The sequence below is a fragment of the Oncorhynchus mykiss genome, chromosome 16 (assembly GCF_057628025.1).
Source record: "Oncorhynchus mykiss isolate SJ-2025 chromosome 16, ASM5762802v1, whole genome shotgun sequence".
Classification (NCBI taxonomy): domain Eukaryota; kingdom Metazoa; phylum Chordata; class Actinopteri; order Salmoniformes; family Salmonidae; genus Oncorhynchus; species Oncorhynchus mykiss.
In genome coordinates this window covers 34944469-34969727 of record NC_143037.1, presented here as the reverse complement: position 1 = coordinate 34969727, position 25259 = coordinate 34944469, and the positions used below count along the sequence as shown (strand labels likewise).

General features: G+C 44.2%; 1 protein-coding gene across 1 annotated transcript; it reads right to left on the bottom strand.

Annotated features, from left to right (window-relative positions):
• Positions 1 to 1490: 1490 nt before the first annotated feature.
• foxl2l (forkhead box L2-like) lies at positions 1491 to 2381 on the bottom strand. The gene has a single exon (NM_001124484.1). The coding sequence runs from the start codon at positions 2379 to 2381 to the stop codon at positions 1491 to 1493; it is 891 nt and encodes a 296-aa protein (NP_001117956.1).
• Between the last annotated feature and the right edge of the window lie 22878 nt (positions 2382 to 25259).

Here is a 25259-nt window from a genome sequence, read left to right as displayed (position 1 = left end):
ACGACTTCACCAACAGGAATATAGATTCCAAGGAGTATTTGAAGGCAGAATACTGTAATACTGTGAAGTGCTGGAGACTGTACAGTACACATGCCTTATCCTCACAATAAATGTTTCAAATTTGACCACATGGTGGCACTATATACACAAATGCGGTAATCTCCATTCACAATGAGTATAATTCTATTCCATGCTATTGTAGCCTGTCTTTTGAACAAGAGGCCCGGGTTTTATGGCACATGTGGGCCAAGTGCGCACGCACGCACGCACACACACACACACACACAGTTTCATAGTAATCGGATCAATCGGCAGAATTATAACCTCGGGTAGGTCTAGTATGCGCAATTCCACTATTCTTGCACGATATCAGGATTTGGGTGTCACTAGTCAAGATGATCAATTCCTATTGGTTATCAGCCAATACAATCTAAGCATTTATAGGCCAATGAACAGTTAAATGATACATTTTGAAATAAATATATGTATTTGATGGTGACTCAACATACAACATTTATGTTCCAAAATTTGAAACAGTAGCATTTAGACCAATGCATAGCCAGACCTCTGGTATTTGGATAGATTAAACACACATTCAATGAACGTGAAAGATTAGTTTATTTGAAACCATGGTTAGTCAATAGGCCTACAGGTTAATCAAAAAACCTGCATGAATTAAAATAATATGCCTGCAATTTGGCAAGAGGACACATGCACCTCAAATATTACTTTTAAACAGTAGGCTACAATATGTTTTAGCTAATCAAACCATTGGCCTCTTTCCCCATTCTGATAACTTGATAAAATTTATCCCAGCCATGTTTGAAAAACATTGGATCATAGGACTACAAACAGGATATAAAGATTGTTTGTGCAACCCAAAATAGATGAGGCAATATTGATTCAAAAATAACATTTTATTGAAATAAACGAAGATGTTGGATACCACACATTCCACATTCAATGAACTTATAACGATTCCAAATGCCTCGAGTTGAAAATCGAGAGGAAAACTTCAATAATAATTTATTAAACTGTTTTACCGGGCATATAAAAGTGTATAGGCCTACACTAGAAAACGGAATATACATAACATTTACAACAAACACCTACAGGCCTAATAGCCTACCTGTAACAAAGAAGCATGATACATTTTCTTTGAAATTGACTCAATTATTTGGGGAAGAACAGGTCTATCTCCATAGGCCTACGTGTCACCCTCCGGACAGCAGAAGACATGAATGTCCACAATTCATGTCCAATGTTCCCACCTAACGGGACACTGTAAATGCATATTTGAATAGCATGAACATCTTAACACAATTCAGCAGATTGACATGTTTATTTAGCCAAAAAACGTATTTCGTTGATAAGCTCTAAAATTTCTTCGCACATGTCAAAACAACAAGCTGTCTGTTACACTAACTGGCTATTTTATTTTATGAATGACAGCTGAAAAACAGGCGTTCAAGCGCTCGAGTCCAACATTTCTACTCAAATGAGTGCGCAAGTGGCATTTCTGGTTGTATGGCAAAGGAGAACTGGGGGTAGCACGCTTGGGAAGTCGAGCCTCCGCCGGGGCTCAAAGGCTGGGTCATACCACCACAGGGGCATCCGTTATGTGGCATCACGACGGACGCATGTCGGTGGTAAGCACTGTAGGTGGCGTGGAACTGATGGTTGTGGTAGTAGGTTACAGGGGAGCTGGCGTATCCATTTGGGGACACTGAGTGCACTTGTCCGTTGATGGGCTGCGACTGGGGGTAGCTGTATGAGGTGGCCTGAGGTGAGTTTGGCTGGGAGAGGGTCCAGGGGTTACTGACAAAAGGCGCCTGTACATAGACTGGTTTCTGTTGCAGATAGAAGTGCTCCGGATAGTCCACGCAGGTGGTCCCCGCTATGTAAGGAACGGTGGCAGGTCTGTAGGGTCTCCTCACCCTTCTTCGGCGTCTGTAGTTCCCTTTCTCAAACATGTTCTCAAATGCAGGATCCAAAGTCCAGAAATTCCCTTTTCGGTCACCTCCGCCCTCCCTGGGTACTTTGAGAAAGCACTCGTTGAGACTGAGGTTGTGCCGAATGCTGTTCTGCCACCCCTTCTTATTTTTCTCGTAGTAGGGGAATTTTGAGATGATGAACTGATAAATTCCGCTCAGGGTCAACCTCTTTTCTCGGCTCTCCTTGATGGCCATGGCAATGAGGGCGACGTAAGAGTATGGGGGCTTCTCCGTTTGACCCACTCTGGCCTTGTCAGTCTCATCCACACCCTCCGCTGCGCTGTCTGCGCTGTCTGCGGAGCCCTTGCTCTTGGCCATGCCGGAGGACGAGTCGGTTAGATCCAATATGTCCAATTGCTGCTCACCGTGAATGTCCTCTTTGTCCATCTGATCATGTAGTTTAAATCTTCCTCGGTTTAGGAGCTGCAGTGTCCAACCACACGGGAAAAGTTTTTGACAATAGTGTTCACAGGTGAGACGCGCATTCCGCTACTGTTTTAAAACCCTCCCATGGGGATGTCTGCGCTGGCTGGGACACCCTTTCATATTGCCGCTTTTCCCACACTGTTGCTGGGTTCTTTAGGGTCAACACTTATTTGTTTAGGTTGAAAATGAGGTCGCAGACATGTTGTCTGTCTGTTTATCGATATTCGTGAAGTTTTACAGTACCATTAAGCCCTTTGAAACGCATAGAACAAGGTGAACTATAGATTGTGTGAGTGCGTTCAACTGATGTGTCAAGCGATGTTTGTAAGCATGGACGAGTGATCTGACTTTGCTCTTACTGCAAGCTATTATATGAACTATTTGAACTGTAGACTACCAACCGACTACACCATCCAGGCCAGACAGCCTTACTGAAAATATTTCCACCCTCATTTTATAAATTATATTAATCCTTCTATAATGTCATTTATATAGGTCAACGACATGCATACGAATAGTCCATTAACATTTCACATCATACATTTCGTTTTCGCTTTTCAGGTTTTGTCACCAATTTAATTCGAAAGATAAGACATTTAAAAATACATGTTTTAAGCACAATTAAGACAAACTTTATAGCTATATAATATTATGTCAACACGAAATATGACAAGAATATTTTCAGTAAATGGATTGAATGACAGATTAGGCCTAATGGCCTGACACTGTAGTGTTGCAACATGGAAATTCCCTTTTTTCCACACAGTGCATTCTACAGTTCACCATGAATAGCACATACACATTTTGAAACACACACTGACTTATGCCCGCAGGCACGCAGGCAGACACACACACACACACACACACACACACACACACACACACACCTCTACCTGTATTATATTTCTTTATTGATTCATACAGACGTTTCTATTCCATCCAGACCGGTAAGTATAGTTTTTTTCTGGACTATTTCATGGCAGAACATTGTAAAACCATAGGTGACGTGATACCATATCTGCTCACATGCTGGGGGGAAAAGGAGAGTAGGGGGGCAGGTATAGGGTCACGGATCGAGGATGGGCCCGAAAACATGCCTGAACCACCTCTGACCTTTTCCCATTGGGGTGAACTAATCTGGCAGCGTGTGCCATGGTAAGGCCTCTGTTTACCAAATGGTCATTGACGATGGCCCGGACTTCATTAGACACAACAGTCCACTGCCGTCTGTCTCCCTCTCTTTGATGTCCACCTCTTTGTGTTTGTATTTATTATGGATCCCCATTCAGCTACTCTTCCTGGGGTCCAGCAAAATTAAGGGAGTTGTACATTTTAAATAACAGATTTCACAACATATTAAGTGTGTGCCCTCAAGCCTCTACTCTACTACCACTTATCTGTAACACAAAATCCATGAGTACGTGTGTGTGTGTGTGTGTGTGTATAGTGCGTATGTTATTGTGTGTTTGTATGCATGTGTCTATGTTTGTGTTGCTTCACAGTCCCCGCTGTTCCATAAGGTGTATTTTTATCTGATTTAAATCTAATTGTACTGCTGTACAGAGTTCCATGTGGTAATGGCTATATGTAGTACTATGTGCATCCCATAGTCTGTTCTGGACTTGGGGACTGGGAAGAGACCTCTGGTGCCATGTATTGTGGGGTATCCATGGGTGTCCGAGCTGTGTGCCAGTAGTTCAAACAGACAGCTCGGTGCATTCAACCTCTCACAAATACAAGTAGTGACGGGGCCCATGCCCACCTCTCTGACGGGTCCCTTGTCTACGAGCTCTTTGGTTTCTTCCTCTCCCTGGTTCACACACACCCTTTTATATGGTGACCAATTGTGGTTACCACTATGTGAAATCAATTAGGAATAACGAGTAGTCCTTATGTATGGTTATCATGTATCATACATACATGTAATTTAAGGGTTTATACTTTACAAACACACATTTGATTTCTGTAGTTCTCAAAATCCATACATAGTAGACAAACCAGTTTAACATCTGTAGGTTTACCAAACGGTTAAGTGATCAACCATTAAGCACAGTTGGATTAAGTAATGGTCAAATGTATTTAAACAAATGAGAGGAGAATCATATGAAAAGTATTGTGAGCATTGCATTGTGAAAGGCAATTGCTTTATATGAAAGGTATTATTGTTTAGATGAAACACGGATTAGGTTTGGTGAAAAAAATGACTGTGTGATTGTGTATATCAATTGAAAATGTGCTTAAAGTTTTGAAAAAAACTGCCTTTTTGATGATTTGCTTTGAGTTTTGTACTAAGAGTTTCCACATAATTGTGAAAATAGCACCAAAGCGATAAAAATAACTATCATTCGAATAGGCCTTGATCTAAAATACCATCCAACTTAGGTTAGAAATGAAATTGTCATTGACAGTAATTCTTTAAATGTGAGGTTTGTGAATACATGCTTCTATAATAGGCTAATGCCCTTGGTGGTGGAGAGACACAGGGGGAGAAATGCTGAGTAATACAACATGGCCAGGCGTAGACACCATAGACACCGTAATCACTGCTACCCGTAGAAATAGAATGGCCAGAACAAACATTCCCATTCAAGTCGATGTCCCGTGATGGGTGGACCTTCAGCCATATTGAGTGTACCTACAGTCAAGTTGCTGTGGTGTGAAGAAGGGCTTACTCGTTCTAGTCATTTTATTTTTATGCCACCACCCACATACAGTGAGGCATGACCAGCGGACCTGTGGGAGACAGGTGATAATGATCACCTGCTCTCGGGAGACAGACTGTCTCCCCTGAGTGACTGATAGGGAAACAGACAGATCTCTGAGTGAACTAGCTCACTGTGTAAAGGCACCTGTGTGACGGTTGTTTTCAGCTCAAACTAGCTGACTCAAGGCATTGTAGCAGGATGACCATTTGAACAGTTGATACAGATGTAATAGCTAGTGGCACATTGATACATTTAACAACTTACCCAAACTGAAGAAAGTTTTACAGTATCTCAAAAATATGTAGGCTACCTCATAATTCTACTGGGTGACAGTAGATATTTGCTTAACAGAAGGAAGTGAAATTAGGTACAATTCTGTAAAATCACCCATGCCCTCAGACTGCAATCTCCACATTCTGACATTCTATCAGAGATAATGTTATTAAAGGGAGCTCAGAAAGTCTCCCCGTGCTAGACTTACTGACTGATGTCATGAGAGCAAAGCAAGGCGCCAGATAAAATACAATATCTCTACAGAACAACCATGCAGCAGCCCAAGCCATTTGAGACCAAACAAGAATGCAGCACAGGATAGTGCCAAAACCAAAAGAAAGACCAGGCGTAGTGCATGTAACATGATTTGGATGTACAAATACTCCTATACTCTTATATGTAAACAAAGAGTTGTGTAAAGGATATTTGTTGTGTGTTTACTAGGGCTATCTCTATTAATACTCTACATGGAACTGTCCCTCCAAATTGGTTGTTTTTCCATGATAATTCTGAGGAGATCTATTAATTACATTTCCACCGTAGGCAACGCCGTCTCCCATCCTAGATTCTCGGGCCAATTAAGCACCTTTCACAGCCCAGCTTGAAAGGATTATCAGATCAAACGTTTGTATTTGATCCTCTCCAGTTTGTTACATTTGAGGAGAGACAGTTCCAGTTGTAGAGAATGTACATTGTAACAATGTTGCTATAGTTCAGTAGTTGTGAAGGTCTTTGCCTGTGGGATTGTGGGAATTGCATCACATAGGATTAATAAAAGAAGAACACATTTCATTCTGGAGAAAACAATTCATACATAACTTTTCTGCTAAAAGTTTAATCCAAAACTAAAACAAACCATTTTTTAAAAATTAGCACTGCTGGTACATAGTCAGATCTGGGGCCATAGGTATCAAGCATCTCAGATTAGGTGAGATGATCTAGGATCAGTTTGACCTTTTAGATCATAATGAACAAGATCACATGGACAGGGGGGACCAGATTCTAGATCAACATTTCTACTCTAATACACTTTATGAATATGGGCTCAGGTGTTCACGGATTCTTAAGATGCATGGAATAGTTGTGAGACGGAGGGTGAATGCCTTTAAAGATGTAGGAATCTGAAGGGGTAAGGGATCACAAAGGTGCTTGGTACAGTAGCTACCTCTACCACCTGCATTGGCTATCTGTATGCTGGATGGCATTATGTACATTACATTATAACAAACGCACAAACTAGCACAGCAGTGCCATTTCTATTTGTAATATGATCCAGTGAGCATAAAAATATTTGCCATTCATTACAAAATATTTATGAATATGGTTTTAATTGGGGGGGATTTCATAACATGTTTACATTCTGACATAAAGAACATATGTTCAACATAATTTTAAAAAACTGTTTTCCAATCTCAAAAATAAGTGCCAAATAAAACAGCAGGGTGGACTGTAACAGGGTTGACAATATAATCTTAAATGTGCCATGAATCCCCTTTTGACAAGAGGAATAGAAGCTTTTTCTGTCAACACGGAGTGGCAATAAAATGCAAGTTTACATTTTTCTAAATTGTTAAAACACTTCTAGTCTAGGGGTAACAGGGTTGACATGTTTTATGCTAGATCTGCACAGTTTTTCATCACAAAACACCAGAAAATGGCAAAAAGAGTATAACCACTTCACCTGCTTTTACATTATGATTTGACTATTAGATGTTCAATGCTTCTTTAGATTTTTTTTAAGGAATAGTTCAGTTCACTAACAGGATTGACCTTAAAATGAGGGCCATGTCACGTATTAACAAGGTGGGTGGAATCAGGCGCAGAGAGCAGGTGCAGTGAGTCGAATGTTTATTCTCCGGAACCAAACACGGTCAACCCAAAATACAGGGTGAAATAATCCAACACAGGATTAAATGTATCGGAGCAAATAACACAATACGTATTCACGAAAACACATGAAACCAAAACAATCCCGCACGAAACAAGGGCGGGACAACCTACTACATATAAGGACGTCAATAAACTAAAATACACACAGGTGAAACTAATAAGACAAAACCAACAGACAAACGAAAAAGGGATCGATGGTGGCTAGTAGGACGGTGACGACGACCGCCGAGCACCGCCCGAACAGGCAGGAGAGCCAACTTCGGCGGAAGTCGTGACAGTACCCCCCCCCCCTGACGCGCGGCCCCCGCAGCGCGCCGCCACCGTCCTCGAGGACGACCCGGAGGACGAGGTGCTGGGCGATCCAGGTGGAGGCGGTGGAAATCTCTCAGGAGAGAAGGGTCCAAAATGTCCCTCACCGGAACCCAGCATCTCTCCTCCGGACCGTACCCCTCCCAGTCCACGAGGTACTGTAGGCCCCCCACCCGGCGTCTCAAATCCAGAATGCCCCGAACTGTGTACGCCGGGGACCCCTCGATGTCCAGGGGGGGCGGAGGGACCTCAGGCACCTCACCTTCTTGCAGGGGACCAGCCACCACCGGCCTGAGGAGAGACACATGAAACGAGGGGTTAATACGGTAATACCTAGGAAGTTGTAACCTGTAACACACCTCGTTTCTTCTCCTCAGGACTTTGAACGGCCCCACACACTGCGGCCCCAGCTTCCGACAGGGCAGGCGGAGGGGCAGGTTCCGGGTCGAGAGCCAGACCCTGTCCCCCGGTGCAAATACGGGGGCCTCACTGCGGTGCTGGTCAGCGCTCCTCTTCTGCCGTTCGCCCGCTAACCGTAGTGAGTCCTGAACGGCTTTCCATGTGTCCTTGGAGCGCTGTACCCATTCCTCCACCGCAGGAGCCTCGGTCTGGCTCTGATGCCATGGGGCCAGGACCGGCTGGTAACCTAACACACACTCAAAAGGAGACAAGTTAGTTGAGGAGTGGCGTAGTGAGTTCTGAGCTAGTTCAGCCCAGGGAACATACCTTGCCCACTCACCAGGCCGGTCCCGGCAATAGGACCGCAGAAACCTGCCCACCTCTTGGTTTACGCGCTCCACCTGCCCATTACTCTCGGGGTGAAAACCTGAGGTTAAGCTGACCGAGACCCCCAGTCTCTCCATAAACGCCCTCCATACTCTGGACGTGAATTGGGGACCCCGATCAGAAACGATGTCCTCAGGCACCCCATAGTGCCGGAAGACATGGGTAAACAAGGCCTCAGCAGTCTGCAGGGCCGTAGGGAGACCGGGCAACGGGATGAGACGACAGGACTTAGAAAACCGATCCACAACGACCAGGATCGTAGTACTTCCCTGGGACGGGGGAAGGTCGGTAAGAAAGTCCACCGATAAGTGTGTCCACGGCCGTTGTGGAACGGGGAGGGGTTGTAATTTCCCTCTAGGCAGGTGCCGAGGAGCCTTGCTCTGAGCACACACGGAGCAGGAGGAGACATAAAATCTCACGTCTTTAGCTAGCGTGGGCCACCAGTATCTCACTCTCAGACTCCGCACTGTCCTCTCGATGCCAGGATGACCCGAGGAGGGGAGAGTATGAGCCCACCGAATCAGCTTGTCCCGGACCCCCCTCGGTACGTACTGGGTTCCTACTGGACAGTTGGGGGGGGCCGGCTCTGACCGTGAGGCCTCCTCTATCTCCGCGTCCACCTCCCATACCACCGGTGCCACGAGACATGACGGTGAAATGATGGGAGTTGGCTCAACGGGCCGCTCCTCGGTATCATAGAGGCGGGACAGCGCGTCGGCCTTGGTGTTTTGGGAGCCGGGCCGGTATGAGAGGGTAAACCGGAACCTGGTAAAAAACATGGCCCATCTAGCCTGACGTGGATTTAGTCTCTTCGCTGCCCGGATATACTCGAGATTACGATGGTCAGTCCAGATGAGAAAGGGGTGTTTAGCCCCCTCAAGCCAATGTCTCCACACCTTCAGAGCCTCGACTACAGCTAACAACTCCCGGTCCCCCACATCATAGTTTCGCTCCGCTAGGCTGAGCTTGCTCGAAAAGAAAGCACAAGGGCGAAGTTTGGGTGGCACGCCCGAGCGTTGGGACAGCACGGCTCCGACCCCAGCCTCGGACGCATCCACCTCCACTATGAACGCTAAAGAGGGGTCCGGATGCGCCAACACGGGCGCATTGGTGAACAGCTCCTTCAAACGAGTGAATGCTCTGCCCGCCTCTGCTGACCAGCGCAAGCGCACCGGTCCTCCCTTCAGCAGCGAGGTGATGGGAGCAGCTACCTGACCAAAACCCCGGATAAACCTCCGGTAGTAATGGGCAAACCCTAAAAACCGCTGCACCTCTTTCACCGTGGTCGGAGTCGGCCAATTACGCACGGCTGTAACGCGGTCATCCTCCATCACCACCCCAGAGGTGGAAATACGATATCCCAGGAAGGAAACGGACTGTTTGAAAAACTCACATTTCTCCGCCTTGCAATACAGGTCATGCTCCAGCAGTCGCCCAAGTACCTTACGCACCAGAGACACATGCGCCGCGCGTGTGGCGGAATAGATCAAGATGTCATCGATGTACACTACCACTCCCTGCCCGAGCAGGTCTCGGAGAATCTCGTCTACGAAGGATTGGAAGACGGCTGGAGCATTCTTCAACCCGTATGGCATGACGCGGTACTCATAATGACCAGATGTAGTACTAAATGCAGTTTTCCACTCATCTCCTCCCCGGATACGCACCAGATTATACGCGCTCCTCAGGTCCAGTTTTGTGAAGAAGCGCGCCCCGTGAAATGATTCCACCGCCGTAGCGATGAGAGGTAGTGGGTAACTAAACCCCACTGTGATGGAATTTAGACCTCTATAATCAATGCACGGACGCAGACCTCCATCCTTCTTCTTCACAAAAAAGAAGCTCGAGGAGACGGGTGATGCGGAGGGCCGAATGTACCCCTGTCTCAGCGATTCAGCAACGTATGTTTCCATCGCTACCGTCTCCTCCTGGGACAATGGATACACGTGACTCCTAGGAAGTGCAGCGATCTCCAGAAGGTTTATCACGCAGTCCTCTCGACGATGAGGTGGTAATTGGGTCGCCTTCCTTTTACTGAAGGCGATAGCCAAATCGGCATATTCAGAGGGAATGCGCACGGTGGAAACTTGGTCTGGACTCTCCACCGTAGTCGCACCAACGGCAACTCCTCTACACCTACCTGAACACTCCTCTGACCACCCCTTAAGAGCCCCCTGTCGCCAGGAAATCACCGGGTTGTGTTGAGCTAACCAGGGAACCCCCAACACCACCGGAAACGCAGGTGAATCTATAAGGAACAGACTAATCTGCTCCTTATGATCCCCCTGCTTTACCATGTCCAGTGGCACCGTAGCCTCCCTAATCACTCCTGACCCTAATGGTCGGCTATCTAAGGAGTGGGGAAAGGTTGGTCTACCGACACCAGGGGAATCCCTAGCCTTAACGCAAGCCCACGATCCATGAAATTCCCAGCTGCGCCTGAATCGACTAGCGCCTTATGCTGTAGAGAGGGAAAAAACCCAGGGAAAGAAGTCAAAACATACACATGACCGACAGGAGGCTCTGGGTGAGTCTGGTGCTTACTCACCTGGGGTGATCGAGCAGTGCTCCGCCTGCCCTCCCGACTCCCAGACGAGTTCCTCCAGCACCGGTCTGACGTGTGCCCTCGTCGACCACAACTGGTGCAGGAGGACACTCCTCCTCCGGTCTCCCTCGAAGCTGCCCCTCCTAATTCCATAGGGATAGGGGCAGGAGGGCTGGGAAGTGGAAACGACAGGGCCTGATCCGAACGCCCGCGGGCAGCCAGCAGATTGTCGAGACGGATAGCCAAGTCAATGAGCTCATCCAGTGTGCAGGTGGTGTCCCGACATGCCAGCTCCCTGCGGACGTCCTCCCTGAGACTGCATCTGAAATGGTCGACCAAGGCCCTGTCGTTCCATCCTGCTCCTGCGGCCAAGGTCCTGAACTCCAGAGCAAAGTCCTGTGCGCTCCTCGTCTCCTGCCGCAGGTGGAACAGCCGTTCACCCGCCGCCCGACCCTCTGGTGGATGGTCAAAAACAGCTCGGAATCGGCGGGTGAACTCTGGGTAATTATCCCTTGCCGAGTCCGGACCATTCCATACTGCGTTGGCCCACTCGAGGGCTCGCCCAGTCAAGCAGGAGACGAGGGCGCTCACGCTCTCCGCTCCAGAGGGAGCAGGACGCACGGTAGCCAGGTATAGCTCCAGTTGAAGGAGGAAACCCTGGCACCCAGCCGCCGTTCCGTCATACTCCCGTGGGAGTGTCAACCGCAGAGCCCCGGAGCCAGATGTGGTCGCAGGAACAGGAGGTGCTGGAGAAGGGGGTGCTAGCGATGATGTGGGAAGACCACTCCTCTCCCATCGATCCATCCTCTCCATCATTTGGTCCATGGCAGAACCAATCCGATGGAGCACGCTGGTGTGGTGGAGGACTCTCTCTTCCATCGATGGGAGAGGAGACGCGGCTGCTCCTGCTGATTCCATTGGTGGTGCGGGATTCTGTCACGTATTAACAAGGTGGGTGGAATCAGGCGCAGAGAGCAGGTGCAGTGAGTCGAATGTTTATTCTCCGGAACCAAACACGGTCAACCCAAAATACAGGGTGAAATAATCCAACACAGGATTAAATGTATCGGAGCAAATAACACAATACGTATTCACGAAAACACATGAAACCAAAACAATCCCGCACGAAACAAGGGCGGGACAACCTACTACATATAAGGACGTCAATAAACTAAAATACACACAGGTGAAACTAATAAGACAAAACCAACAGACAAACGAAAAAGGGATCGATGGTGGCTAGTAGGACGGTGACGACGACCGCCGAGCACCGCCCGAACAGGCAGGAGAGCCAACTTCGGCGGAAGTCGTGACAGGCCAGACATAAACAAATCACTAATCACATAAAATAAAATATTAATCAGACATAAATTACTTTGTCAAAGCAACAAAATAACCATGGCTTTGCAATGAAGTTGAAAACTTGGAGAAAATGCAGAATATTGGCACTTCAAGTCTTTATTCATATAAAAAATCTGATGTATTGAATTCTGTATGTGGTCTATATTAAAGGGTACTTCATTTAATATAGCAGGCTTCTAAAATGCAATATTGGTTCACAATTTCTATTTAAAATATCAAAGGGACGAAAAGGTACTCTTTGTGGAACGACCCTGTTATTGCCATAGAAAACTTTTAATGTATTATACAGTAGTTCAGGACATATACAGTGCCTTGCGAAAGTATTCGGCCCCCTTGAACTTGAGACCTTTTCCCACATTTCAGGCTTCAAACATAAAGATATAAAACTGTATTTTTTTGTGAAGAATCAACAACAAGTGGGACACAATCACAACAAGTGTGTTAAATTTTGCACGCCCAATTTTTCAGTCTTTGATTTGTTAAAAAAGTTTGAAATATCCAATAAATGTCGTTCCACTTCATGATTGTGTCCCACTTGTTGTTGATTCTTCACAAAAAAATACAGTTTTATATCTTTATGTTTGAAGCCTGAAATGTGGCAAAAGGTCGCAAAGTTCAAGGGGGCCGAATACTTTCGCAAGGCACTGTACATTCAATACAAATAACTTTATCAACAAAGTGATATCAATAAACTTATGAAAGCGAAAAAAAAAAAAAGAAAATATATATATATATATATATATATATATTCCCTGTCCATCATGCATTGATAAAAGTTTAAAACAGTAAAGATTGGCCTGTGTTCACTCAAAATGCTAGAACATTTCCTCCACGCTAATCTGTTCTGCCTAAACTGAAAACTATATCCAGAGATCTTTACCAGCATCAGTGTGTAGCAATCCAAAGGTTGCGAGTTCAAATCTCAACTTTAGCTAATTAGCAACTTTTCAACTAACTACACATTTTTTGCTACTTTGCAGCTATATACTTAGCATGTTAGCTAACCCTTCCACTAACCCTAACCGTTTTAGCTAACCCTTCACCTAACCTTAACCTTAGCCCTTTAACCTAACTCCTAAAGTTAACCTTAACCCTAATTGAGCTAGCTAACGTTAGCCACCTAGCTAGAATTCGTAACATATCATACGTTTTGGAAATTCGGAACACATTTTGCATATTCGAGACATGTAATATGAATTATAATTCGTAACATATCACTAAATTGAACGTCTCAGATTTATGTAAAGATGATGATTAACAATGACAAACTTCTGAGATTCTGAAGCAACCATTCCAAGAGTACCTTCCAGTTGCAGATTGTGGCAACTAAACTGCACTATTATAAAATGCCCATCCCCTTCTCAACAGCTCAGGTGGCTCAACGCCTTATATCTTATTCCCCTCCTTTAGAGGTGGTATGAGTGTGAAGGTTGTGGAGAGTGTGTTAAATGGCTGCAAACAGGCAGATCTGCTTCAGCTCAATGAGGGTAATATGATACTATGATGTTTGGAAGTGAGATGAGTGATGTCCAGCTGCTGCTATTGTTTGAGCGCAATGGTTTTAGTCCTCCAGACCATTTGAGAATGTCACTGAACAGCACACCCGCATGCATGGATTACAGTGCAAGCACATCAACCAGAGGAACCAAGAACATGCTAAGCAGCTTTTTTATCAAGCATGTGCAATTGTCAACCATGCACTGCAATCATCACCAACAATTCCACCATTCAGTATTATTTGAATACCCTAAATACCGTGAGGAATTGTGCATGGTGAACCTTTTCCACAATACATTTTTAATTATGATGATTATTGTTATTTATTTATTTTCTGTTCTGAGTTGTGGAAGCTGGAGATACCTATATTTTTTGTGCAAAAGAGTGATACATAAACCACTGTGACTCAACTGAGGCACCTGTCAAGCTGGCATAAGGGATGAAAGGAAACGATGGTGTGTTGTGGCTTTTATCTAAATACAAGTGCATGGAGCAAACCACGGCCCTCTCCCAGCCATACAATACAGCAGTCATTTAGGCACCACTCCCAAATCCCCCTAATCTAGAGATTACAGGACTCCACATCCCCTCTGTTACTGTGTGTTCTATTTCTCTTGCATTGAGGTAGAGTACATACCAGTACTTTACCTCAATGCAAGAGAAATACAACACACCGATATCATTATCAGAAGATATATAAAACAATACCCACAGTATTTCTAAACTATGACCTGGAGAGGATTGCAGGATAGAAATGTCAGAAGTGTCCCCCTACCTACACATTTAAGTGGAGAACTATCAATGTGATGATGACTTCTCTGGGTTAGTTCAAGCATTCAGTAATGAAACAGCATGAAACTAAACAAAGAGAGTAAGATAATTTGTTTAAATAGAGGACCTAACGACTTCTCTTCGAGTCAGTTTGCCTTGGCTGAATTCTCATGCGAGGTGCAGCTCTGCCTGTCTCAAGTGATGAGAGAGTTCCCTGTTCAGTTCAAAGCCAGTGACCCGTGCCGATTCCCACAATGCACCGCTTTGCAGGTTCTACATGACAGCACTTGGGCCTGTTCTCTGCCAGTCTGGCCCGCAGCCCACAGCTCTGCAACTCACAGCAGAGCAGCCAGCTGATCCCCTCCCAAGACAAGCCTCTCTCTCTATTGTTGACTCTTGCAAAATTGTGAGTGTACTATTAGGTTACTGTGTGCCATTGTTGTAATTTAGCCAACACTTAGATACAGTGTTTTTTAAAACTTAAACAGATAAAGTATATTCACATGCTAACCATTATCTGAAATTGACACTCAGTATGTTGTGTGTTGTTGCATGCCCGGTTAGTAAGGATGTAAATTAGCTTTATAGCTTACTCTGGCACATTTACATTGATGTGTAAACGGACATGATGATTAATGTGAACTGTCACCGTCAAATAAATGCATAAATACATTTTCATTAGTTACTGCCTTCCCTGTAATTTTCATCAATAATCAGTGCCTGATCATTGCCATTGAGTGGAAACAAACTGTCTGGATCACTTCTGTGGTAAGATGTTCAACAACAAGTATGTACTCAGCAACTGTCAAATGTAGAACTAAGCCCTGCCAAGATAAAGTTAACAAATATTTTTCTGTCACATTTAAAGATGTTCAAAGACAACTGGTTGTCTTCTCATCTTAATGGATAGTGATGCAGGAGTGGCAAAAATCCCTAATTTGTCATCCATGTATTAGGGTGGCAGGTAGCCTAGCGGTTAGACCAGAAACTAAAAGGTTGCTGGTTTGAATCCCATACGTAAAAAATCTGCCGATGTGCCCTTGAGCAAAACACATGACCCTAATTGCTCCTGTAAGTTGCTCTGAATAAGAACATGTGCTAAATTACTTTTTTTTTTACATATACAATGTCGTGGACTACATAATGTTAATTTGCACAACACTTGGTAAATACAATACAGGAGCAGATCAGAGATAACAAGCAGGTTTTATATCATGTCAAGTTCAGTGACAAATGATGCAAATCAACCGGCTTTCCCTGGAACCTTACTACCGTTGTCATATTGAGGTCAGATTACATGATTGGGAAACAGAGCCTTCCACCATTTTGTTTCTAGGCAATGACTTCGCTAGATGTTAGGCTAGATTTGACTTACTGTGTGTTATTTCTTGTTGACTGACTGTTGAATCATTGCTAAGGCCATATTCATTTCTGAAAAGGTATACAAGAAGAGACATTTGGAATTGTTTACCAGTTCTTCTGTCACTAGCCACTCCTCTAGTTTGATCCCAAATTTCATGAAAGCACTTTACAGAGTGCATTGTTGTTTGTGATGAAACACATGTGAAGGCCATAACTAAACAGCAGAGGCTTGTTAGCTTCTCAAATTTAAATTGGACATTTTGGATTACGCTAGCGAGCCTCAGTTTTCACTGTTATTATAGTGGCTAACCTAGTCAAAATGTCCTAATAGCCACTCTAGCACAGGTGGGACTGCAAATGTTAATGTACTCTCTTAATTTGATTAGTGGAAATTACAAACTTGAGAAGCCTTTTTAAACCCCAAATACACTACAATTTGCATTTCCTGCTCCACAGGAAAATTCTCTGTGACAAGTGAGTGATGAAATTAATATAGTACACCTGTAAATATAGAACACATAACTGCTTTCCAGAAGTGGATCTTTTGCCCATTTATTAGCAGCAAAGTTAAAACATACCAATACTTCCATACAGGCTGATGTAATTGCCTTATCTTAGTTCCATAGTGAGCATGGTCAGAACTGTATGCTGCCCATAGTGGTAGTTAGAGGACTCAACTTGGATATAACCCATTTTAGCATGGGCACTGCCATTGAGTGCTTCCACCATTTTAAAGTATTCAAAATGGGTGAGGATTCCTATGGGTTTGGAGCAATCAGCCAATGATCAGAGCATGGTCTTATTTTTCAAATTGGGTGCTAAGTTTTGTAAATGGCTTTAAGCTATATCACAGCTATCTAGTGGCCACAATAAATGAATCACACACAACATTTGGATCAGGACTCCAGCACTGCTATCACCAATATTAGCTTGACAATTTATTCAAACATAAAAGACGAAGAAAATGTACTACTTTAAAATGGAGCATGGACAGCACCATTGAGGCTACAACAGATGCCATAATAGCACAGATACAAAGATGATACCTCTTTCCATCTCTATGATGCTGTACATACCTGTGCATCCCCACTTCCTGGTCACCTGTGTGCCTGTATCATAGACTTAGTTAGACAACATGTCTTTGTGTCTGTGAACGCATGAGCAGTGCCATTGAGGACTTCTACCATTTTAAAGTAGTCAACTGGTTTGGACATCCCAGCCATTGAATTACACTTGTGAGTAAACATTCCAAAACTGCAGGTGGCAGTAGGGATCTCTATCTATCTCTAAGGGATGTATACGTATGACCAGTCACACTTGACCCAACACAATGCTACGCAATCCAAGATTGCGTAGCAGTCAGACGTCTTTGTCCTGTCGTGTCCCTTGTATATATCGTTTTACATATTTTTTGTCGCATATCCTTTAAAATATTTTGCTAAACCTCAACATCTAAATACTCTCCTGCAACCCGCCTCACCGAATGTGGCGTGGATCTGCTTTTTGTTCCTAAAGTATTTATATTTACTTCAGATCTGGAACCTCTCAACTGAAGCTAGCCAGCTAACTACCAGCTATCAGTCAGCAAACCATTGTCAGCGGTCATCAGCTAACCTTCAGCTCGGAAAGCTCTCGTCAGTACGAACAACGTGACTCTAACCAGAGCATAACGGAACTGTTATTTTTATCCCCGGATTCCTACCATAAACTGAACATTTTCATCTGGATCTTCACAACTAGCTAACCGCAATCCCGGATGACTACTCCTGGCTAACGTTTCCATCCCAGAGCAAGCACCAATTAGCTTGAAGCTAGCCCGGCCAGGGCTCCTGTGCTACCACCGAAGTACACTCCTGGGCTACAATATCTGGACCCCTTATACAGCCGGTATGGGGCATAGAACCCCGCAGATCCCCTACAACTGGAATACCGACATAATCTGCCCGAGGACCTCAACAGGCCCCTCAGGTGCGACGCCCGCTGAAGGCCCATTATACTAACCATCTAGGCCTGCTAGCAACCTAGAGCTACTTGGAACCCTACTAATTCCACAACTGGTCTATCGACAACACTGCACGAAGAGGCAAAAACAGACTTACCCCCACCGCGACGTCCCCCAAAGGCTAACTTTCTAGCCCCTGCTATCTGCTTGCTTTCTAACCCGGTCTGCTAACTGCTAGCTTGCCGGGCCCGGTCTGCTAACTGCTTGCTTGCTAACCCGGTCTGCTAACTGCTAGCCCCTGCTAACTGCTTGCTAACCCGGGCCTGCTAACTGCTAGCTTGCCCCGGTCTACTAGCTGCTAGCTTGTTTAGCCCCGGCCTACTAACTGTTAGCTTGTTAGCATCGGTCTGCTAACTGTCTGAATCGCCGTGTCCCCAGCCAGCCCAACCACTCACTGGACCCATATGTTCACTTGGCTACGCATGCCTCTCTCTAATATCAATATGCCTTGTCCATTACTGTCCTGGTTAGTGATTACTGTCTTATTTCACTGTAGAGCTTCTAGCCCTGCTCGATATGCCTTAACCAACCATGTTGTTCCACCTCCTACATATGCAATGACATCACCTGGTTTAAACATCTCTAGACACTATATCTCTCTCTTCATTACTCAATGCCTAGGTTTACCTCCAATGTACTCACATCCTACCTTAGTCTGTACACTATGCCTTGAATCTATGCTATCGTGCCCAGAAACCTGCTCCTTTTACTCTCTGTTCTGAACGTGCTAGACGGCCAGTCCAGAAACAAGTTACTCATTGTTGCCGCTTGCTATATAGACCTCCCTCTGCCCCCAGCTGTGCCCTCGATACCACGTGTGAATTGATTGCCCCCCATCCATCTTCTGAGCTCGTGCTACTAGGTGGCCTAAACTGGGACATGCTTAACATCCCGGCCATCCTACAAACTAAGCTTGATGCCCTCAATCTCACACAAATGATCAATGAACCTACCAGGTACAACCCCAAATCAGTAAACACGTGCCCCCTCATAGATGTCATCCTAACTAATTCGCCCTCCAAATACACCTCTGCTGTTTTCAATCAAGATCTCATCGATCACTGCCTCATTGCCTGCATCCGTAATGGGTCTGTGACCAAACGACCACCCCTCATCACTGTCAAACGCTCCCTGAAACACTTCTGCGAGCAGACCTTTCTAATCGACCTGGCTGGGGTATCCTGGAATGACATTGACCTCATCCCGTCAGTAGATGATGCCTGGCTATTCTTTAAAAGTGCCTTCCTCACCATCTTAAATAAGCATGCCCCTCTCAAAAAATGTAGAACTAGGAATAGATATAGCCCTTGGTTCACTCCAGACCTGCCCTTGACCAGCACAAAACATCCTGTGGCGTTCTGCATTAGCATCGAATAGCCCCCGTGATATGCAACTCTTCAGGGAAGTTAGGAACAAATATACACAGGCAGTTAGAAAAGCTAAGGCAAGCTTTTTCAAACAGAAATTTACATCCTGTAGTACTAACTCAAAAAAGTTCTGGGACACTGTAAAGTCCATGAAGAATAGGAGCACCTCCTCTCAGCTGCCAACTGCTCTGAGGCTAGGAAACACTGTCACCACCGATAAATCCACCATAATTGAGAATTTCAATAAGCATTTCTCTACGGCTGGCCATGCTTTCCACATGGCTACCCCTACCCCGGTCAACTGCCCGGCACACTCCACAGCAACCTGCCAAAGCCCCCACCATTTCTCCTTTACCCAAATCCAGATAGCTGATGTTCTGAAAGAGCTGCAAAATCTGGACCCCTAACAAATCAGCCGGGCTAGACAATCTGGACCCTCTCTTTCTAAAATGATCTGCCGAAATTGTTGCAACCCCTATTACTAGCCTGTTCAACCTCTCTTTCACATTGTCTGAGATTCCCAAAGATTGGAAAGCTGCCACGGTCATCCCCCTCTTCAAAAGGGGGTGACACTCTAGACCCAAACTGCTACAGACCTATATCTATCCTACCTTGTCTTTCTAAGGTCTTGAAAAGCCAAATTAACAAACAGATTACTGACCATTTAGAATCCCACCATACCTTCTCCGCTATGCAGTCTGGTTTCAGAGCTGGTCATGGGTGCACCTCAGCCACTCTCAAGGTTCTAAACGACATCATAACCGCCATCGATAAGAGACATTACTGTGCAGCCATATTCATCGACCTGGCCAAGGCTTTCGACTCTGTCAATCACAACATTCTTATTGGCAGACTCGACAGCCTTGGTTTCTCAAATGATTGCCTCGCCTGGTTTACCAACTGCTGCTGGTGATTCTCTGATCCACCTCTATGCAGACGACACCATTCTGTATACTTCTGGCCCCTCCTTGGACACTGTGTTAACTAACCTCCAGACGAGCTTCAATGCCATACAACTCTCCTTCCGTGGCCTCCAACTGCTCTTAAACGCAAGTAAAACTAAAAGCATGCTATTCAACTGATCACTGCCCGCACCTGCTCGCCTGTCCAGCATCACTACTCTGGACGTCTCTGACTTAGAATACGTAGACAACTACAAATGCCTGGGTGTCTGGTTAGACTGTAAACTCTCCTTCCAGACTCTCCAATTCAAAATCCACTTCATGATTGTGTCCCACTTGTTGTTGATTCTTCACAAAAAAATACAGTTTTATATCTTTATGTTTGAAGTCTGAAATGTGGCAAAAGGTCTCAAAGTTCAAGGGGGCCGAATACTTTCGCAAGGCACTGATATATATATATATATATACCCACTATCTTTATATATATATAGTGTGCCCTATAGTGTACAAATTCATTGGAATATACAAAGACAGATACACTGTATAGATAATACAATTTAACAACCACACAAGTAGATCAAATTCTTAATGAGTATGACAGCATAATGTTATACACACTACCAAATATATATTCACAAAATAATGATCTGAACTTCTATACTTAAGGATAGTAACAATGATTAATTTTACAAATAGCAAATGTCAGAATTATTAGAACACACGCAAACATGCTAAATCACCTAAAACAAATATACAAGGAAAGCTTTCCACAAATAAAATATTAATTCCGAAATATAGAGTTCTCGCTTAACAAGTAAATGTGAAGAATTCTAATTCTAAAATGTTTACCTTAAAGGGATAGTTTTCTGAAATGCTACCTCAAGAGAGTCTTTCTTTGAACTTTAATACAAGCTTTATGAAAAGCAATTTAAAGTAAACAATGCATTGAACGCAAGTATGAAAACAAAATAGCTAATGCACTTCAATTCAACTTATATTGCGCCAATATCATTTTACAAAATCTGTGTTTGACTTAGAATTAAAGATTTGTAACTGTTTTTGTTTACTTCACAGAGCTTTCAATAGAGCTTGTATTAAAATTCTCACTAAGACTCATCTCCTATTAAGGTAAGAAAACAATGAAGATTGGAAATATGCCTTTAGCCATTCCCTGCATATAGAGGTCAAATCTCTCCTTTTTAAAAAATATCTTTAAGACAAATCAGTTGTTAAAGTTCAAGATGAAAGTTAATTAATCTCAACTTTGATTGATAAATCAGTTTTTGAGAACCCCACTAGAAAAATATAAACCTGTTGAGTTGGTCTGGTCTCTGGTGTGTAGACTGATGATGTCTACATGTGTCTGCCTGCTGTCATCTTGTTAGTGGTGGCCTCTTTCTTCTTATTTGAGGTTTATTGGCAGACTACACTCAAAGTGTGTTGCCGCCACCTACTGTACGGTGTAGTAAAAAATACCCCCAAAACTAAACATGTTTTGGATGAACAAATTCATACTAATTACCAAATTTCAAACAAAAACAAAAACTGTACTTTTCAGATCCCTACACAGGCTCAGGAACCGGGAAAGGGGGAACCTCTTCATTCAGTATTCCCTGTAACATTTCGGCTGTAAAGTCCTGGAGATCCAGGAATCTATTTGCCGTCTTCACAGTGGTGTCTAGCTTTTTAGATATATTTTTTATTAGTTTGACTAACTCAATTTATCACTTGCACCATAAATGCAACAAAGTCCACCTTCTTCACTATTAGTGTGTCGGGATCCTTCTCCTGCATGGCATTCACTACAGACTGTGGGACATCCACTACCATCTCCTCACTCCTTCAACTATTTTCCCTGGCTCCACATAGAAGACCTCCTGTTTTGCCCTGATCCTAGCTACTGCGACCTCCTTCATGCGTACAGGGCACTCCGGGAACGTGATTCCCGTCACAATTATAACAACATGCTTCATCTGACTCTTCAACTACTACATATTTATTCCTTCATGAAACACTTGCCCGGTGTCCCAACTTTTTACAATTGTAACACTGCAGCCATTTCTGTACATACAATCTCACCTCATGTCTCACATACCCAAGTTTTGCATAAGTTGGGAGAACCACTTCATCAAACGACAGTAAAACCAATAGACTTTGCTCCTTCTTTTTCCGTCTTATCATTCGATTCAAGTGACGTGCATCTACCACTCCTGGAATGTTATCCTTAAACCACACAACCTCTATGCTTTTGACACAAAATCAGCATCATACCGCTCCTGGTCACTCTGACCGATTCCACTTTACCCAATTTGTCCTTCACGATCTTTAAGACAGCAAATGGGTCACCCCAGAAAACATCCTTGCTCGTGAATTGCACTCCAACCAACAAACTGCTGTTTATTTCCAACTTTAGCCCTTTTTACTTTTTACTTTTTCACCATCGTCCACTCATTCTCACCAACTGTACTCACGCCAAGAAAATCGCACAATACTTCCGCCATTGCTCCTCCAGTCATCCCCCGGACTCCCTGGCTCTTTGCTGTAAAAGATGCAAGAGTTTGTATTCTCGAAGTAGCACCCGTACTGTTCGCATTCCAGCACAGCTGTTGCTTCACCAACTTTTTCTCAATTTCCTCCATTTTGTCCACACTACTCACCGCCATTTCTGACTCACCTTCCCTCTTCCAGCTGCCTTCCTCTACCTCCAGCTCAACAAACTGGTACTTTTGTCCAGTGGTTGCCTCTCTTATATGGAGCGGCAGGTGGCCTAGTGTCAGACCAGTTAGCAAAAGGTTTCTAGATCGAATCCCCGAGCTGACAAGGTAAAAATCTGTTGTTCTGCCCCTAAACAAGGCAGAACAACGGGGCGGCAGGGTAGCCTAGTGGTTAGAGCGTTGGACTAGTAACCGGAAGGTTGCAAGTTCAAATCCCCGAGCTGACAAGGTACAAATCTGTCGTTCTGCCCCTGAACAGGCAGTTAACCCACTGTTCCCAGGCCGTCATTGAAAATAAGAATTTGTTCTTAACTGACTTGCCTGGTTAAATAAAGGTAAAAAATAAATAAAAAAATAAATAAAAAAAATAACCCACTGTTCCTAGGCAGTCATTGTAAATAAGAATGTGTTCTTACATGACTTGCCTGGTTAAATAAAATGTCCAGAGCTCTCTAGAGAGCTGAAATACAAAGCTTCTTTCCTGTTCCACAGGGGAAACAAAATGGCTGCCGCTTCTGTGAGGTGAAGTTGCCTCTAGACACTAATCTTGTGTCAGTTTTTCATTTCCCCCACTCATGGTTAAGGTTAAGATTGGGGGAGGAGAAACTAACTAAGAAACCCTAGGTCTGTACCTATGGGAAACTTCACCTCTAAGTCATGCGTCAAACTCATTCCACAGAGGGCCAAGTGTCTGCGGGTTGTCGCTCCACCCTTGTACTTGATTAATTAAGGTCATTATTAGTATGGAACTCCCCTCAAAAGATGTCAAGGTCTTAATTGAAAGGAAAAACCTAAAGCCCACAGACACTCGGCCCTCTGTGGAATGTTATTTATTTGATTTTATTTAACCTTTAGTTAACTAGGCAAGTCAGTTAAGAACACATTTTTATTTACAATGACGGCCTACCAAAAGGCAAAAGGCCTCCTGCGGGGCTGGGATTAAAAATAAAAATATAGGACAAAAACACACATTATGACAAGAGAGACAACACAACACTACATAAAGAGAGGCCGAAGACAACATAGCATGGCAGCAACACAACACGACAACAACATGGCAGCAACACAACATGGTAGCACAGACAGCACAAAGGGCAAGACGGTAGAGAAAACAATACATCACACAAATCAGCCAAAACTGTCAGTAAGAGTGTCCATGTTTGAGTCTTTGAATGAAGATACCCCTGCTCTAAATAATCCATCGGTGATTCCTAATGACTAGTCATTTCCCTAGCCTTGCTCAACATGCTAATAGGCACACCCCACCATTATCCAAGCAAATATCAATGGACAGTGATTGCTATAGCTACCCATGTGACCAACTGATGTTGAACACGGTCATCTGTGTTCGCCAGACGACTGGCAAGGGTTGCTGTATTGTTATCAAAGGCCTACAGAACCCAAACGGTTGGCCTCTTCCTGTGTATTCAGTGTACTTGGTTGATATTGACCTATAAAACTACAAAGAACAAGAGGGTATTGATTTTACTGTCCAGAATCACATGGTTTTACTCATATTTACAGTACCTTCGGAAAGTATTCAGACCCCTTGACTTTTTCCACATTTTGATATGTTACAGCCTTATTCTAAAATGTGTTAAATAGTTATGTTTACCTCATCAATCTACACACAATACCCCATAATAACAAAGCAAAAACAGTTTTCTTTAAATTTTTGCTAATTTATTAAAAATAAAAAACAGAAATATCACATTTACATAAGTATTCAGACCCTTTACTCAGTATTTTGTTGAAACATCTTTGGCAGCAATTACAGCCTCGAGTCTTCTCGGGTATGACGCTACAAGCTTCGCACACCTGTATTTGGGGAGTTTCTCCCATTCTTCTCTGCAGATCCTTTCAAGCTCTGTCAGGTTGAATGAGGAGCATTGCTACACAGCTATTTTTAGGTCTGTCCATAGATGTTCGATCGTGTTCAAGTCCGGGCTCTGACTGGGCCACTCACGGACATTCAAAGACTTGTCCCAAAGCCACTCCTGCGTTGTCTTAGCTGTGTGCTTAGGGTCGTTGTCCTGTTCAAAGGTGAACCTTTGGCACAGTCTGAGGTCCTGACTAGTCTCCCAGTCCCTGCCGCTGAAAAAAAGATTAACACAGCACGATGCTGCCACCACCATGTTTCACCGTTGGGGTGGTGCCAGGTTTTCTCCAGACGTGACGCTTGGCATTCAGAGCATCTTGGTTTCATCAGACCAGAGTCTTTAGGTGCCCTTTGGCAAACTTCCAAGCGGGCTGTCATGTGCCTTTTACTGAGGAGTGGCTTCCATCTGGCCACTCTATCATAAAGGCCTTATTGCTGGAGTTCTGCAGAGATGGTTGTCCTTCTGGAAGTTTCT

What these genes read in the sequence shown, in the direction of transcription:
- foxl2l (NM_001124484.1), bottom strand. Translation starts at nt 2,381, where the DNA reads ATGGACAAAGAGGACATTCACGGTGAGCAGCAATTGGACATATTGGAT.